The sequence below is a fragment of the Paramisgurnus dabryanus genome, chromosome 8 (assembly GCF_030506205.2).
Source record: "Paramisgurnus dabryanus chromosome 8, PD_genome_1.1, whole genome shotgun sequence".
NCBI lineage: Eukaryota > Metazoa > Chordata > Actinopteri > Cypriniformes > Cobitidae > Paramisgurnus > Paramisgurnus dabryanus.
The window spans coordinates 33116494-33135306 of NC_133344.1; the positions used below are offsets into that span (position 1 = coordinate 33116494).

Consider the following 18813-nt stretch of genomic DNA (forward strand, 5'->3'; position numbering starts at 1 on the left):
CCGCTTGCAGTCGAGGGAGGAACTGAAGACGGACCCCTCGTTCAGACAGCCAACGACAAGCAGTAGCAGAGCGACGCGATCTCATTCATTTCAATGGAAACCTGGCGACTATGGAAGGTTTTTTTGGTCTTTTTTAAATTAATTAATTAAAGTATAAAATAATTAATTAAATTATAAAATAAAAAATAAAATCGCAAAATATGTCCCAAATTTGAAAATTAAATGCTAAAATAAAAATTAAAACATTATATTAAATTATTTCATTTTCATTTTTAATGTGATGAAGCATCATTCCGGCCAAATTAAAAAAGAAAATTAAATTGATGATTTGACATTTCATTTTCAATATAATCTTGAGTCAAGACTGACAATATTAAAATAAAAAATCAAGCTTGAAAAGGAATCTGTAAATAAATTTTAAAAAGGGTTTTTATTCATACCCAAGCAATAATTGGGACAAAATTTAAATGTAAAGTTCAGTTTTAATTTTATGTTCTCTTTAAATTATTTGTTTTCATTTTCTTTTTCTTTTTCGTTTTCATTTTCATTTTCATTTTCAACTTGTATGCAAATTTAATGTTAATCAGTGGGTGGCGTTTATTTACTTGCTCAAAAAAGGGGATTGGCTAACGCTGCTTTGCCAACTCAGCGACTGTGTTTCTAAAATAGCGACTTTATTGCTACATCTAGCGACTTTTAGGCCCATTTAGACAAACTTAGCGAATGTTTGGATGAATCTTAGCATCACATCTGTACAGATAGGCTACTGTGTCGCTTGTACTGGCCCACGAGTGCCGGGTGGCGCTGTCCCGGTGAAATGTGCGTCTGGTGTCTCTGTGCATGAAGCTGGGCAGTGTAGGAGCTGACGCGTGGATGAGATTCGCGTTTATTGTTTACATTTGAAAGGAGGAACAAACAATAAAAAGTGGCTGGTCCGCTGTTATATATGCGTATTTTCACACATCTGATCCGGTGAGGCGTCAGCCATTCTCATCAAATGCATAAACATAACACAGTGTGATTATCGTGCAATACATAATTATGCCAAAATCCGTTAAGGACTGGAGTATCATATGCTCGCAAAATTGGCGTATATATAGCACTATAATCACACTGCGTGTTATTTGTATGCATTTCATGAAAATGGACATGAGTGACCAGTCACTTACTTTTGCAGCGGGCACACTGGCAGAGCAGACCTTCAGCCTTTCTGGCATATTTGTAAGCGGTCCTCATTTGTAACGCTGATTTGTGAGTAGGGCTGTGACCGTACGGGATTTTATTTTACCGTGGTGAAGAAGCAACAGAATCACGCGGTTAGACTATGTAGCACAACAACCCACCCCATATTATTAAAACAACAAATTATATTAGCAATAACAATGTGAAATAATATGTATTTCTATATGTTAACTTTTGTTTTTTATATCTTTTGAATATACAATGATTTATAGACCTTTTATGTCATCGTTTATAACCCATTTTATACAATACATTTCATAGAATAACAACCTGAAAACCTGCAGAAAGAACATGCAGAGTTTAAGATTGTTTCTGATGAGTTGTGCAAAACCTGATTCCTATTTCTTTAGACATTCATTTTCGGTAAACTCTCCGTGAATAAAAACACACTTCTCCAAACATGTTGCAACTTTTAATAATTTATTGTACAAAAAATGGGTTACAAACAATGACAAAAACTGTTCCATAATTGATATTAAACTCAAAAGATATAGAAAATAAATATTATTTAATGTTATTATTGTTAGTATGTTTAATTAGATTTTCTCAAAGTTGATACAAAACGAAATCGACAATTGCATCATTACGTAAATAACTGCGCAAAACTTATGGATACTCCAATCATTGCTTTCAGAAATTCGCTTACAGTAGCTCCAGATATAAGCACAGCATTCAACCAAATAACGAGTTGTGCTGTCAGTATACGCGCTCCTGGCTTCATAACGATAGTTGTCATGTTTGCCCATTATAGTTTTAAATTATTATTATGCTGTCATTATCATCACCAGCACAGTGCTTCTCCTTGAATGAGAAAGCTTAATATGCGCGTGGCTCGGACTCCTTGCACATGAAATTTCATGGGCATGGCTCTGACATTTTCTTGCAGAGATATTGTTATTCGCGCAGGGGTTTAAAACCAGGGAGTGAGTTGGTACAGTTCAAGAAATCAGAGCACTTGGGCATGACGCGCTTTATAAGGTTGCGGCCGTGACATCACCGCAGCTGGCATCTTATTACAGCAGTGATGCAGTATTACTGTGATATCGTCACAGCCCTTATGTGCGTAGCTCGTCTTCCACGCTTCAGCTATGGTCAGAAGAACTGTATGTTGTGTCCAGTGCAGTGTACACAGAAGACTCCGAGAGACTCGCATTTCACAGAGGACGCAAGTTCTGATACTTGTAACGACAACACATAGGCTAAATAAACAGATAATGTTCATTTAAAAGTATGTGACTGGTCGGTGTATCAGCTCGTTAAACTGACGCCTCACCGGACCAGATGTGTGAAAATACGCACATATATAACAGCGGACCAGCCACTTTTTATTGTTTGTTCCTCCTTTGAAATGTAAACAATGTACGCGAATCCCATCCACGCGTCAGCTCCTACACTGCCCAGCTCCATGCACAGAGACACCAGACGCACATTTCACCGGGACAGCGCCACCCGGCACTCGTGGGCCAGTACAAGCGACACAGTAGCCTATCTGTACAGATGTGATGCTAAGATTCATCCAAACATTCGCTAAGTTTGTCTAAATGGGCCTAAAAGTCGCTAGATGTAGCAATAAAGTCGCTATTTTAGAAACACAGTCGCTGAGTTGGCAAAGCAGCGTTAGCCAATCCCCTTTTTTGAGCAAGTAAATAAACGCCACCCACTGATTAACATTAAATTTGCATACAAGTTGAAAATGAAAATGAAAATGAAAACGAAAAAGAAAATGAAAACAAATAATTTAAAGAGAACATAAAATTAAAACTGAACTTTACATTTAAATTTTGTCCCAATTATTGCTTGGGTATGAATAAAAACCCTTTTTAAAATTTATTTACAGATTCCTTTTCAAGCTTGATTTTTTATTTTAATATTGTCAGTCTTGACTCAAGATTATATTGAAAATGAAATGTCAAATCATCAATTTAATTTTCTTTTTTAATTTGGCCGGAATGATGCTTCATCACATTAAAAATGAAAATGAAATAATTTAATATAATGTTTTAATTTTTATTTTAGCATTTAATTTTCAAATTTGGGACATATTTTGCGATTTTATTTTTTATTTTATAATTTAATTAATTATTTTATAATTTAATTAATTAATTTAAAAAAGACCAAAAAAACCTTCCATAGGCGACTTCCGGCGACACGAGCGACAGTGACCGTTGGCGACCGTATGGGCGTGTCCAGCGACGCGAGAAAGTTAAGAAAAGTTAAACTTTATGCAAATGTCGAGCGACTTTCGGGAGCGACTACCAATGAGAACAAAGCAGTGGAGTTCACGTCATCCTTCTCTCGTCAGTTACTGGCGTGGATGATACTCATTTGTTTATGACAAGCAGATTTAGAAACGCCTCATTGAAAGAGACAGGCGACACACAGCGATAACGTCGCTGGCTGTCTGAACGAGGGGGGAGCCGTCAAGCCGGACACCTATAGACACCTGCTGCTTGCCGTAGTGACGTGTGCGCCGCGTTTCCTTGTTTTTAATCGCAAATGAAGTGAATTAGATGCTGAATTTGATAAAACAAACCTTTTAATAAAAAGTTGCAACTAGAAACATTTTATATCGAATATTTTAATTGCTGTTCATACTGTATACCCGAAAATAACGGGAAACAAGCCTATTATTAAAATACCAATAGAGTTTGTTATTTTCATTTTTATTTTATTACACGACACAATACAACATATTTAAGCATATTAAAGTGTTTTTTCCTGTTTTAAAACATGAATTTATAATGTTTATTAGTGGAGCTAAAGGTTGGATTAAACTTGAAACGCACGTGATAGTTGTCATCAGTGAGGCAACCAATCACGTAAAGCTGTTACGTCATCACAACTCCGTGCAGCCGCTCTGGAGAAGCTGCACCGACTGAGCTAGCCGGCTACTCTCGAAACGCTCTCGCGGTACTTAAAAACCATATGACACAGTCACGTGCATGCAGCGCCAGCTGAAGTCGGACAAAAATACTAACCGGAATGCACTGCTTCAAGTCAGCCGCCGATCGGTCTGCGCAGCGCCGCATGAAGTCGAACACACCTATTAGGCTTGTTTGAGATGCAGCTTGCCTCGCCTGAAATATAGGCGAGAGTAGCCGGCTGCAGTGAGGGGAGGAGTGAAAAAAGTGGAGGCAAGCCGGACGCTTCATGAATCTCGCAGTGTTGTTGACTGCAAACGTCAGCAATGGAAGAGATCGCGTTCGCGTATTTTATCGCGGATTAAATAGATGCAACTGAAATACCAACAAATGCATTTACATTAAGATGTTTATAAGGAGAATCACAAAGCTGAACTGTTCATTATTGGAAAAGGCTTCTTAGTAAATGTTGGGATGTAATCTAAATCTAGACGTAATACAAATTCGTTTCTGTGTGAAATATAAACAGCACACTGTACAAATAATACAACACCATTACAAAAGTTTAAAGGAATTTATTAATAATATCAATGTCATAAGTCACGAACAAGTTGAATAAATATAAAAACTACTACAGGAAGTGGAGTTTTTAGAATTAAAAAGTAATCAGCTGACATTCCCGGGCAAATCAGCATTAAGCTGTGTCGTCAGCAAGTCTTTTCCCATCGTGCTTTTCGTCAACGCAGTCGGTGGAGAGCAACTGCGCTCGGCTGTAGAATCCGACGAGCCCGCCTCTCCATCGCGAGAGTTATTTTGTACACGTCAGTGTGACATCAGAGCAAGTCGGACGTAAGTCGGACACGTTTCTAACCGGAATGCATCTTGCGCTGATCACCGGTGATCGATTCTGCGCAGAATTTGCTCATCTCAAACAAGCCTATTGTTTATTCCTCAAAATCTGTATCTTCGTTCGTCACAGGCACGAACATATAAGGTCTGATTGCTTTGAGAGCTACCAGCTACTGACTGACAGCCAATCAGAGCTCAACATTATTATTCATGACCCTTCCAAATAAGGTTACAAAAGCCCTTTTCATTATGGAGAGAAATCCTAGAGTTGTAAATAGGCATGTTTCTGGATAATTTGTGCACTTACTTACCTTCTAAGAAAATATCTAAGAACAATTTAATTTAACAATGTTCTTAATTTTTTGATGCACACTAATTTTAAGAGATTAAAGACAGACGGTATTGGAAGTGACGTTTAGGCCATTGTCAAGGCGTTGATCATACATCTGAAGAACATTAACAGATCGTCTTATCAAATATGTCTAATAAAAGCCTCGACATTGGCCGAAATGTCAATTGAGCAATGTCACCTTTTTAAATAATCTATAATGCATAAATTAGAAATAATAGAAATAACAAAGATCAGAAAACTCAAATGATAACACTGCCTAAAATGACTTTTTTACTCAGTATTTCGGTCTTGTTTTCAGTAGAAATATCTTAAAAATCTTAGATCAAGATGTATTTTCTTAATGAGCAAAATGACCTAAGAAAATAAGTTTAGGTTTTAGACAAAAATTTAACAATTTAAGTAAATTTGGGTTTAACACAAGCCAAATTATCTGCCAATGGGGTGAGAAAATTTTGCTTGAATAAAGTGTTTAAGAAAAAAAGAAGACTTATTTTAAGATTTTTTTTCTCACCCCATTGGCAGATATTTTTGCTTGTTTAAGCATAAATTCACTTAAATTGTATATATTTTTGTCTATAAACTACTTATTTTTAGGGATGCACCAATAGGATTTTTTGGGCCGATACTGATTTAAACAGACATCTTCTGGCCGATGCCGATATTAAACACTTGTATACAATACTATACAGTTGGTCTATTAGCTAGTTTATTTCTGCATCAAATTATTTTTACTGAACATGGATTGGATCTAATTAACATTCAACTGACCAACATAATAAGAGAGGCACAAATTAAGCTAAAACAAATATAATAAGACAACATGACAACCTTCAAAGGTGGTTTTTGCTATTCAGCATTTCTTTTATGAACAACATTAACTCTTTTTTTTGTTTACATATAATGGATTTCTTTAATAAACATAAATAATGCCAGTGCTATTGCTTTAAACAGTATAAATATTGCTACTTCAAAAAAAGTTGAAAAGACTTCTTTTCCCCCACTAAAGTCCAGTCAGTTTCTTTTATTGTCCAAGACATTTGAGCCAGCTCAACAAAGGTTTTCTGTCGGTGCTTAAGTATAGTGCACACCAGAACATTTAATCATTTTTAATTGAACAACAGACATGCAACTCATTGCCTTTATGTGGTTAATTAATAAATAATCGGTATCGGCCCTTCTCGTCCTTTTGCCGATGGTTTCAAATTCATCAAAAATCGGCCGATAAATATCAGTGGCCGATACATCGGTGCATCACTACTTATTTACTAAGGTCATTTTGCTCATCAAGAAAAAGCATCTTAAATTTAAGAATTTTTAGATATTTCTACTGAAAACAAGACAAAAATTCAGAGTAAGAAAGTAATTTTTTTGCTGTGAATAATGTCCAATGTGCATGCTCTCACACATTTATCCAGTTAAACTTTAAGGTCAGAAGGTATGCCATCCTCTGATTTCTGACCATCCAAAAATTATTCAGAGACAAATTGAGATTTAGACCCCTCACTGAGAGGATCTCGAACTAACCATGGGTGCACATAAAACACAGACATGTATGCATAAACATATACATTTATTTTATTGGAAAACACAGATGCATCTCACATATTATCTGTACATCCTTCACGTGAATCATCATCATCACTTTTCCAACCGCTCGTTTCTAACCCTGACAACATAAACTGTTTAAACAGTCCCGAACAGAGTAAGATATACCACCTAAAGCTTTTCTCCACAGAAGTAATACGTTCAAAGAAAAAAAATCCAATTATTAGACCAATAACAAGCCCTTCAAAGATTTCTAGCAATACATTTAACAGATTTTCTAGTCATTCCTCAAAATAACCGTCATCATGTTTCTCGCAAGCGGAGCGCAAATGAAATTCAAAGCACTTGACGAGGTTATGACAAACCCACAAGAGCAAAAGACATTTGACCTGTAGAAGCAGCAGCAGGTTTCTCTCGTGTGTATCAAGGTATAATCTACACCAAAGTGCAAATATATATAAATATAGATTAGATAGCTAGTTGTGTGTGTGTATAGTTATATATATCGATAATACATGACTACAAGATTTCTTACGAGTATTATGGCACATTTCAAGACCGTGGTTCAAACAAAAGTCACAGACCTAACTACTGCAGAACAACAATAGGCAATGCAAAGTTTACCAGACGTTAATATTGGAGAACAGTACATTTACACTGATAGCATTATGAAGCATCTTTTTTTTACAGTTATGCTATTCGATCACATTTCCATTCTGCTGTATATACTTTGCATCTCGGTGCTCCCACAAAGATTGAAGCCGTCGTAACACATGACAAAACCCACAGTGAAATAAAGGTTTAACCAGTCAATGGTAAACACTGGTAACATGCCTTATAGCCCGTAAAGACACACTCTTCAAGTCACTGCCAATAAACCTCGGTTATACATAGTACGAGTATGACGTCGGCTTTGAACAATAAATACGTCTTCATAAACATCCAGTTTTTGTTCCGTTTCGAGTCTTAAACAGGAGAAGGCGATACGCAAAAAGCATGACTTCACCACAAAAGGTCACAAGCTATTGGTTTTGCTCACCGTGACCCTGGACTATTTACCACAATTGTTTAGCATTATTAGAATAAGTGTTATTAAAATCTATTGTTGATGCAATGAAAGAACACTCGTGAGAGGCGTTCTCCGCATTTTAAAGACTTCAACTCATTTGCGACTAAAGTGACGTTCTGTCCTCAAAATGTTTGTCAGGTCTGGAGACGTTTGCTCCGAAAGGGCTCATGCAGTTATGCTTGGTCCATTCACATCTGCTGGGACAAGTCTGCTATTGTTTTTCACAAATTGCTTTTGAAAATTAGACATTTTTGGCAAGAGATCGCAGAATTTTAAATTCTCTCTGAAGTAAACTTGTTATTTTTTCGTTTTTAAAGACAGAGTGATCTTAGTAGGACAAGCAATGTAAGAGAGAGAGAAAGATTAAAGGATAGGAGAGTCCTTCACTTTGCAGTCATCATCTGGACAAACTCTGCAAAAAAAAAAGAAACAAATTAATATTATGAAACAAAAGCATGCAGAGAAATGCAGAGAAATAATGTACATCACCATATAATCCCAATCCTAAAGCATCATCATCACTTACAATCTTTTTGTCAAGCCTACGGTCTAAGCTCTGCAAACAGGGCCAAAACACACTTGTAACCAATCAGCAGTAAGGGGCGTGTCTACGAACCCACATCGTTGCCTGGGTTGTGTATGTGTGGGGCAAGTCTATCAAAAGGTCAAGATTCTATTGGGGTATGGATGTATTGATTTCAAATGTCAACATTGGCTTTCAGAGATCATGCACCCCGCCTTTAATTTCTTTACGAAACATTTGCATATACTGTGGAACAAATAGTAAACGTCTCATAGACCAATAAAACTTCACACGGATAAGTTTTGTGCTGTTTTTTTTCATATTCAAAGCTGCTGTCAGATTTCACACGGATTTCATTGAGAAATGCGAATACACACTGACCAACCCTCAATATAAATTTGTTAAACTTAATGAAGCTGACAGATAGATATATATATATATATATATATATATATATATTACTATTGTATAGTAAAATCTACATTAATAAAAAAATAGTAATATAATCAAACTCAAAATATTTTTACTCTATTTTTTATTTAAACAAAGTTTTGTTATGCAGCACTGACAAAAATATATATTTTTTAATTATTTTAGAAAAGATAAATTACTACATTTTATGAATTCAGTTTATTAAACATGCCGTTTATTGAGTGAAATTTAATTAACCATTAAAGAAAATGAATAGAGAAAATCAAGAAAAAATAAAACAGAAAACATTGGGATTTGTGAAAATAAACTGAATTTAAAATAAATGATATAAAATAACATGCAATGTTTTTTATAGGGCCCCATGATTCTACACGTTTTAAGCATAAGAGCTTGATTAAAAATGGGCCAGGCACAAATCAAGTGTATTAAATAATTTAAGATCAAGTTTGATTGTTCAAGGTTTTAATCTTCAGGATGAGGAAGTTGTGGTGCTCCTATAATTCTCAATGGATGCTTCTAAATGTTTGCTGGTGCTCCAAGCTTTTATATTTGGGAGAACCAGTGCTACTAAAAAAGTTAAAGGGACAGTAAGTAGGACTTACCCCCATCTAGTGGTGAAATTGTATTTTGCATTCAAACAAATAGTGCTCTCTAGCGCCTCACTTTTCCAAATGTGTATTGCAACTATGGTAGCCGTTATGTACTCACTGATCTCCTTGTTCGTTTCAGCTGGTTCACGTGTACTGAATAAAAAAGGCATTGTGGAAACGCGCTGGTAGATTCTGCAATTGCCGGGTAACACTGTCAATCTACCGGCCACGTTGGCGGGTAGCCAATGCGAATCAGTGATGCGCGGGTCAATGTATAAACAACCTGCTCCCGACCAACGTTTTCAACTAACCCGCCCGCAATTGTTTAAAACAGTTAATTGACATCTTCATTTCAAACGACCCGACCGGCCGCGGCCCGAATATCATTACAACTATTTTTGGATGACTCGTAACGATGGGTGACCGCAGGCACCTGCTCATTTCTGATCAACCCACGCATCACTGATGCAAATTGAGTTATTCACAGAGAGGATGCGACTGCTGTTTCACAACGTTCATGCAATTGTAATGAAGATGAGGCACTTCTCTGACTACGTTTGGATGAGCGAGTAAGTATTAAACTGTTGGTGAGATGGGATGAGAATGCAGTGCTGACATGGGCTACAATACAATCACAGTTGCACAGATGTGTAGTGCTGTGACGGATCAGGACTCTTGATGTGTAAACTTTAGAGAGGGTTGCGCTACTGTGTCTTATACTGTAGTATATTAACATACATTTTGCGAATAGAGTAATGAAAAAAACGTATGTGGGGCGTTTGTGTGCGCAGTTTGGAATTCCCCCTCCGTCTGTGTGCGCGCACGCGGGTTTAAGGGCACTTAATAGTACACATAGGAGAGACATGGTCCTAAAAGCAAGCGTACATAAAATCTTTCTGTTCTTGACAGGGCGCATATAAACAAAACGATCTTCACAGTATTCTTTTTCTAATAAAAACATTTCTTAATTCTTAAGTGTTTGTATAGAGAGTGCTTATTTGGTCTTAAAGAGACAGTAACATCAATTAACATACTTAAGTCTGTGTCATTAATGTTAATCAAACAATCTAAGACAAAGAGAAATCACTTTTGTAGCTCTAAAAAATAATTATATTTAATTTATACAATAAAGACAGTGTTATCATTCACTATTCAGGCAAAAAAAAAAAACTGGCTGGTAAAAAGTCACTGTGATTTAGAAATCCACCTGCCACACTGGCTGGTGGTCAAAAAAGTTAACTTCAGGCCCTGCAAGGGAGACGCAGCGTCTCTTTCTCTTCTCAGGGAACAACAGTTGCATACGTAACCCGAGACGTTTTCATGTGTCAAACACAACTATGCAAAAAAGCATTTTGGTATGAATCAACATTCGCAATCAGAAGATATAAGCATTTAAAGCGAGAAGTTTAGCACGTGTGCTTAAAAAGTCTATCATTTTTATAATATTATCCTACACTACACATGGAATATGGATTTATTTTTCCAGAAAACTTCTTGCATTAAATAGATTCAAGCACTTTTAATGACCTGTATTTTTGTATGTATATTTTCAAAAACTTCCCAGGGCCTTGAATTTTTTTTCGCCCAGATTCACAAACTTTCAAGGATTTCAAGGACCCGTGGAACCCTTTATGCTAAATGTTAAATGCTGCAGGTGCAAGCTAAAAAGTCCTCTGGGGGGTTTATTAAACAACTAGATTATAATTTGCATGATTAAAAGAACAGAACTTGAAAAGCTACATCCTGTATGTAATCACAATGAAAACACTTCATATAAATGTGACCTTTTAAAAACAATGATTGTATGATGTCATGTTGGTTTCATTAACCAAGTGGTAGCTTAAATGATTGGATAAGAAAGTGACCCACCCTCATAGTTGACCTGGCCATCTCCATCAATATCTGCCTCTCTTATCATCTCGTCCACTTCCTCATCTGTTAACTTCTCACCCAGGTTGGTCATGACGTGACGAAGCTCGGCTGCACTGATGTAGCCATTCCCATCCTGAAGGCAAGAGAAAGTAACTGTGCTCACAATAAAGAAATTATGCTTCTTGTTGTTTTTTAATATCTCAGCGTCTACATGTAAAGTTACATTTATAAGATTGCAGTAGATACGTTTATACGTTTTCACTAGACACCATCCCAGGTGTGGATGGAAAACGAAATATATTTAAACAGATTAAAGTCTTCTTTTGTGCCAATGAACTAATGCAGTAAATAAACACAAGCGCTGTCTGTCCAGCAAACACAGCACACACGGACAGCATCTAGAGAGAGGCTCCACCTCTGTTAATTATGTCGAGATTCTGTACTGTCATCATCTGCTTTACTGGGTCTTTAAGTTTCATGTTTGTGGCAGCTGCAGACGATTTCTCACCTTGTCAAAGACTCTGAAAGCTTCTCGGATTTCCTCTTCGCTGTCCGTGTCCTTCATTTTTCTTGCCATCATGGTCAGGAACTCTGGGAAGTCTATAGTTCCGTTGCCTGTGGAGAGACCACGAGATTAAACGAAAAGGTAAACCTAAAGTTTTGCATCCTGTACCTTAACACTAGTGTCAAAATACAACGTTACATTACCCAGGAAGTGTATGAATAATGATTAAGTGTTTAAGCAATAAGGTGCAAGAGGCTGGGCTGTAGTGTAGAGTAGTCTAATTAATTATTGTGGAAGCATTGCTTTTAGAAAACAGTTACTACACACTATAAATACGTGATGCGTTCTGGGAAAACCTGTCAGATGTCCCACAAGTCTCTTGTCTGTCATCTCTGAAGATATCTAGGCAAAATTCACTTGTTTAGTGCAGAAACAAAGCAATTTATAGAGACAAGCTGAAAAGACTGCGTCTTTAACTCATTCCCCGCCAGCCATTTTTTGTGATTTTCACAAAAGTTTCACAATGCCTTGTTCTTCTAAAAATATAAATACATACAAACGAACGAACAGACCATCTCCTTTCAAACAAACAATCAACAAACAAACAAAATGAGGAAAAATCGTTTCATCCTATCCGTTTCATATTTTTTCTCTGCTCATAAACTCTTAAATATGGGTATTTTTTAGTGCTGGGCATAGATTAATCTCATACAAAATAAAAGTTTTTTTTTGCATAACATATGAGTTTGTGCTGTGTGTAATTATTATGTATATATAAATAAACACACACACATTCATGTATGTATGTATTTAAGAAACATGTACATGTGTATTAATATTTTATATATTCTAAAGTATATATAAATAAAAACAATATATAAATAAAACATTTCTTAAATGTATATTTATGTATGTGTTTAAAAATACATAATATTTACACACAGTACAAACTCATATTATACAAAAAAAACTTTTATTTTGTATGAGATTAATCTAGATTAAACTATGCCCAGCCCTAGTATTTTTGTTTAAAAATAATTTTTTTTTGAAAAAAACTGAAAAAATTGCATTTTTGTGAAGGAATTTTGTTAGAGATCAGATTCAAAACGATTATCAAAACATACACGGAGTTTAAAATTAGTAAATGACGTTTTAGCTTCAGTATTTTTCATAAATTGGGTAAGTTATCCATCTAGTGGATAAGCGTGGTATTGCAGGTTGACAAAAATTCTTCAGAAACATGTTTTTTATGCAAATAAGTGAATAGATGATGTTCAGATAATGGCATAATTATGTCTTTTACTTGTAATACTTGACTGTTGTGCTTTTATTTTCATTGCCTCTCTTTTTAAACCCGTTATTCCCAAAATTCTGTTCCAGAAAATCACAGCGATTAGCCAACTTCAGATAACCATAACTTTTTAGACAAGCTATAAAAAAACAAAAACAGATTTGGAAAGGGCTTAATCCAGCTTTCATATGCTATCAAAATCTACAATTTGTACATTTTCACCATGTGATGGGTTTTACCAGATCGCATCACATATTAAAGCAAAAAATATGTATTAGCGCAACTTTCATCAAGTAAAACATTGAAAGCCTTCCTTCTACTGGAAAAATAGTTCCCGACGGACTGCGAGCAGCAACATAATGTTTCACACAAGTTTGCATTGCGTTGGGTGCTTGTACACAGAATTGTTGGGTGCAGTGGTCATAGCTGCGATTCATCATAAATAAAAACAGCTATTGACCAATCGGAATCAAGGATTGGAACACCATTCTATAATGTGCATTAACTGTATAAATAACAATTAGTATATAAACTCACAGAAGTATATATAGTTAGTGTAACTGTGTTAGGTAGGACAACCCATGAATTAGTAGTTCATAATCCTAACATAATCTTTTCTGCTAGACTATGACTATAGATACAAATGCACTGGTTCCAGATCAGTATTTTACAAATTACTTTTTAAGGCAAGGTTTTAATTGGAACATACCTAAATTGTATTAATTGTTAGGTTAAAAGCATAATGAGGTGTAAAACCCATCTCTTTGAGAGCTATCATCCGGTTAGCTGAGTTTAGCTCCAAACCTGCTCCAACTCACCAGCCTGCAATTTTCTGACATCCGCGCATTAGAGGAACTGTAAATGAGTCTCACCATCAGCATCAACCTCGTTGATCATATCTTGAAGCTCGGCTTCAGTCGGGTTCTGACCCAGAGAACGCATCACCGTGCCCAGCTCTTTGGTGGTTATGGTGCCGTCGCCATCTTTGTCGAAGAGTGAAAACGCCTCCTTGAACTCTGTTTGAATCAAAGTCATAATCCACACATTAAATCACACTACAGTATATTTCTATAGCAAAAGTATCTCAAGTTTTTTCTGTTGTATTACATACATTATGTCAAATATAAGTTATTACGAAAACAGTATTTTAATATAGTATGCATACATTGTAATTGCAAATGCAAACTTCATTTTTCATAAACAAAATGTCAGAAATAACCACTCAAATATGTTCGAAAACAGCGTAATATTTCACTTGATTTAAGATGTTGGACTTTCGAGAAGCCCAGATAAACGTGACTCACCTGCAATTTGTTCCTCAGTCAGCTGGTCTGCCTGTAAATGTAGAAAATGAAAGAAAGTCAGTCACTGAATGCCACATCACTATCAGACAAGATTAAATTTCCTAGTCTTCACACACATACACCTCAAAATGAGTATAATGAAGGACATGTATAAAAATACTTCTTTAAAAATATCTCCAGCTGATATAATTAGACAGTGCTGGGTACAGGGTCATGAATGCGACACACTTAAAATGATTGCACTTCTCTCTGACACAGAGTTCAGTAGTCAATTATTAAAGAGGAGAGGATTCATCTGCATTCACAATACATTTGAGAGGATTCATTTGGAGCGATTCAGCTGTGATTTGGTTTAAAGCCTGGTGATTTACAAAGCTCTCAGCATCAATTGAATGTGGTGAAAAATGATCTGTAATAGAATAAACGGGAAGGCGGCCAGACTCATCCATGAGGCAAAAGCTTCAACTTTAATAGATTTGGCTTGCCATCTGTGATACAAATGCTTTTCGCAATAACAGAATAATAGAGCTAGATACAAGACTTTCACCAGATTCTGTATGGTATTTTTTACATTTCTGATTCACAATCCCATGCTGTTGTAGGTCGTTTTCAGGGCATTTGCTAAAGTGTCAGCTTTATTAGATAAGAAACAGGAAATCATATGGGGTGAGAAAAAGGACAACCAGAGTTCAACTTTTTAAGCTCAAATTGCGCTAAATTTTCAAGGGTGGTTCAGCTACCGTGCACAGGTTGGCAAGTGCTCAACACAACCCTGTGCAGAGCCCCTCCCACAAAGAATCTCGGACTTTATCAATTGTTTATTGGCTCTTTTTAAGGCGTGCCAAGGATGGCATATTTGTATACTATTTGCCATTTTTAAGGTTAGGGACTTTTCCAGACAAAACTCAAAAAACTGCGAATTTATCCAGCTCTGTTTGTGCAACAGGCATGAATGATAATTTAAGATGTGCCTTAATAGAAAGAGATGTGCTATTCCTTTTCCAAGGGATTGTGTCTGGCAAACATTTAACTTGCGTTTAAGATGCAGTGCTCGATATGGCCACTCGTGACAAGTCCCGCCTTCCATTAAAAAGAGCCAATCAACAATCGATAAAGACTGATGATTTTCTGTGAGAGGGGCTCTGCACAATGTTCAGGCATGTGATTGGCCAAGGACAAAAAATAAGGAAGGTTTGTATTAACAGTATTTTATGCAATATTTTGCGATTTTAACATGTTTACATTTACGTATTTACAGTAGGCTAGTAGACCAATGTGACTTACAAGCGATGAGTAGCCAACATCCATCATTTTTTCCATTCCAATAAAATCCTTTCAAGTCACTTTGTAATGTATATACATGTTGTTTTAATTGATATCATTGACGCCTCAGAAATCTACAGTGATAACGTTTTGCAACGTTTTGCGTTTACTCGATTGATGACTTTACGTCCCGAATGTAGTCGCTCTGCGCATCCTCAACAAGCACGTGTATGCTGAAGAACATCACAGTACCGCGAGAGCAATTCGAAAGCAGACTTCCTTATGATTTCTCGAATCACTCTTGTGGTACTTTAATGTCACTTGCCTGTCGTGTTTGCGGTACGGCATGAACTCAAAGAAACCTAATGTATGGGATACATGTTGGATGAAGGCGTCTACAAACAACGCGCAATTTTCCCACCCACCATCTCAAAAATAAAACTCATCGAATTTACGTTTAATTAAGTCATCCCACCAAGGTCAGAAAAATACGGAACCCCCCCAAAAAAATCACATCCCTAAGGGTGCTTGTCAATTTGTGCGCAGAAGCTGAAACCACCCTTGAAAAAAAATTCAGCACAATTCGAGCTTAAGAAACAAAAGTTATGATAACGTTGATAAGTTACATTTTTGTTTGGAAATAAGTTGTTTAATTGTGATTTTAGACAAATGTCTTTCCCATAGACTTTTATTTTAAAAAAATATGGACGTAGTGTCTGTGACGTCACCCATAGGTTTGTGAAGAGCTTTTTTGAAGCTTAAAGTAGGCAGTGCCTGCCATTGCCATCTTGGCCGCGCGTCACCGCGCATCACTTACGGATAACCGAAAATGGGTAAAGAGGCATAACATGGGTAACACAGAGATTGTAAGGTTGCTCCTAGTGATAATTGTCTCAGCATGCTACTAAGATATCCCTCCAACAGCATGACTTTCACTAACTACCAACTTCCAACTAGTAGTCGTAAACATAAAGAAAGTGTTTCTTCATTGGTTTCAGACATCAGGTGACATGTCCTCCTGTAGATCCAGCGGCGAGGCGCAAAATATCTGGTTTGGACGCAGGTGGACTCCCACTTCGGTTGCTGCTGTCTAACATATTCAGTGCTGCCTTTCAGGCCTCCAACCGCATTTCAACGACTGCAGCAATGATGGCGGATTAAGAGGAGCATGAGGGGATGAACGTTTATCATGCAACAAGAGTCCTCTCTCAGCTGCATTCCACTTTGATGAGCGTGTGCGCATGTGTCTGCACTGCAGATCCTGTGTCAGTGTGTTACTGCACCAGCTATGATTTGGTTCAATGCAGGGGGAAAGGGGGAGGGGCAGAGAAGGATCTGGGAGGGGACACAACCAAAATCCGTCACTGCAGTTCAACCTTCTGCAATATGCGATCTCACTGCTCAGTCCATTCATATTTATCCCTTATACAGCGACGTGGTGATAATATTGGGGAGACGCTGAATTGCAGATTTTCAACAACCTGACTCACAGTGCGCAACAGCCACCCTACGTAACTCTGGCCTGTGCACGTGCAAGAGACAAACCAGGACCCATATTATCCCCAAATCAGGAACCAAACTTTGTACTGGATCTGTGAACGATGCACGCAATGTAAATATATAGAAGCAGAGTATTCAAAGAGGAAGACCCTTCCAGAAATGAGGAACATGAGCGCGTTTGCTTTGCTGATGGTTAAGGTTATTTTTACACCACCACGCCCACACTTATCCTTCTGTTAAAGGCAATGAGCTCAGTCCATGTAAAATTAGCAGCCAGTCACTGTTCACACACCGACATGACATGAAGCACCGCGTGAACGCAACACGCGTGATGTACTGCATGCATGTTTAACTCTCAACATTAAAGCATAGTCAACAGCTGTCAAAGGTCTGGACACAGACCACGCATTCCATGCATTTCATTCTGCATTTCTATACACATCCACTACAGCTCGTTGAAACAAAATAGCAAGCTTGCATTTTCAAAAAATATATACATTTAATTCTAAAACAGAAATGCTGTGCGTTTGATTGACAGGCTTCAGTTTGCGCGAGTACACTAGCACGCGCGCGCTAAACTCCACAGAACCCATTTAAAAAATGTAACGTTATCCCTATTCGTTGTTTAATTTACAGGTATTTAGTGGAATCCTATAACATATTTAACACAAATGAAATACAGCTCATTTAAGCTAGCTGGCTACTAAGCGTTTTATACTACAAAAAAAATTATCAACGCGTTTGATATATTTCATATTTGTGCAAAGCTAAAGTACCCCCCAAACCGATATCGCAATACTGTTAAATGTTACGATTAAATTGTCAAGCTGTGTCTGACAGGATGCTAAGGCGGCTAAACCGTTAGCTGTGAATAAACCTCAGGTTTATAAGTTTTACTCACCATTCTGCTGGCGTTATTTATTCAAAGCCCGTCCGCGAAGTGTGTCTCAAATCAGCAGCAGAGAGCTGTCTGTGAGTGTTTTAAAGGTTGATAGATAAACGCAGGATCTGTGAGTGTGTATGTGAGTAAGTTACCCGCAGATTGAGGTAATGTAGTAATGCGCCGCAGCGTTCTGGCCTCATTTACACTGTATCCCTCCGCGGCAACTCATCTTTCGCACTATTTGCAAAGGCTGTCGAATCGCTCTCGCGGTACTCCGATTGATGTTGTTTTTGAGGTACCTCCTGCACCTCATACTTTTGTGCATACACTTTACTGCTTCACAGTACTAGAGCACTGATTCTGTAGGAAGAAATATGCTCTAATGTCTTATTAAAAATGTCAGTAAACATCCTTTGGACACTTGCCAATGTTGTTGACTACAAAATGTTAATTTTATGTTTCATTATTAATTCATTTTTCATTTTATTCTGTTAATATTTATTATATTGTTTTTTTGTTGTTGTTATTTTTTTCATATTTATACACAAATGTATTTTTAATTAAGAAAAATAAATTAATAATATGTTGAATGAAAAAGAGGAAATTGTATGGTTCTTTATTGCATTTTATATTTCTGGGTCAGGGTTTACAGGGTGAACATATCCAACAGCATTCATTGGGAAGGGAACACTTGAGTATTTATACATATGGGGAAACATTTTACCTTAAATG

General features: G+C 36.9%; 2 protein-coding genes across 2 annotated transcripts in view; one reads left to right on the forward strand and one right to left on the reverse strand.

The window, feature by feature from the left end:
- ptgir (prostaglandin I2 receptor) overlaps nt 1-18813 on the forward strand; it is a 112068-nt gene that overhangs the window by 43904 nt on the left and 49351 nt on the right. The window lies entirely within an intron of this gene.
- On the reverse strand, nt 6856-18263 carry calm3a (calmodulin 3a (phosphorylase kinase, delta)). The gene is made up of 6 exons (XM_065281593.1): nt 18100-18263; nt 14436-14466; nt 14004-14147; nt 11844-11950; nt 11333-11468; nt 6856-8330 (listed from the first exon to the last, which is right to left on the reverse strand). Exons 1-6 carry the CDS (start codon nt 18100-18102, stop codon nt 8302-8304), a joined length of 450 nt encoding a protein of 149 aa, XP_065137665.1. The 5' UTR covers nt 18103-18263; the 3' UTR covers nt 6856-8301.

What these genes read in the sequence shown, in the direction of transcription:
- calm3a (XM_065281593.1), bottom strand. An exon ending in GACTGAGGAACAAATTGCAG is followed by an intron (nt 14,148 to 14,435) that starts GTGAGTCACGTT and finishes TGATTCAAACAG; the next exon opens with AGTTCAAGGAGGCGTTTTCA. An exon ending in TGGCCAGGTCAACTATGAGG is followed by an intron (nt 8,331 to 11,332) that starts GTGGGTCACTTT and finishes TTTTTTTTGCAG; the next exon opens with AGTTTGTCCAGATGATGACT.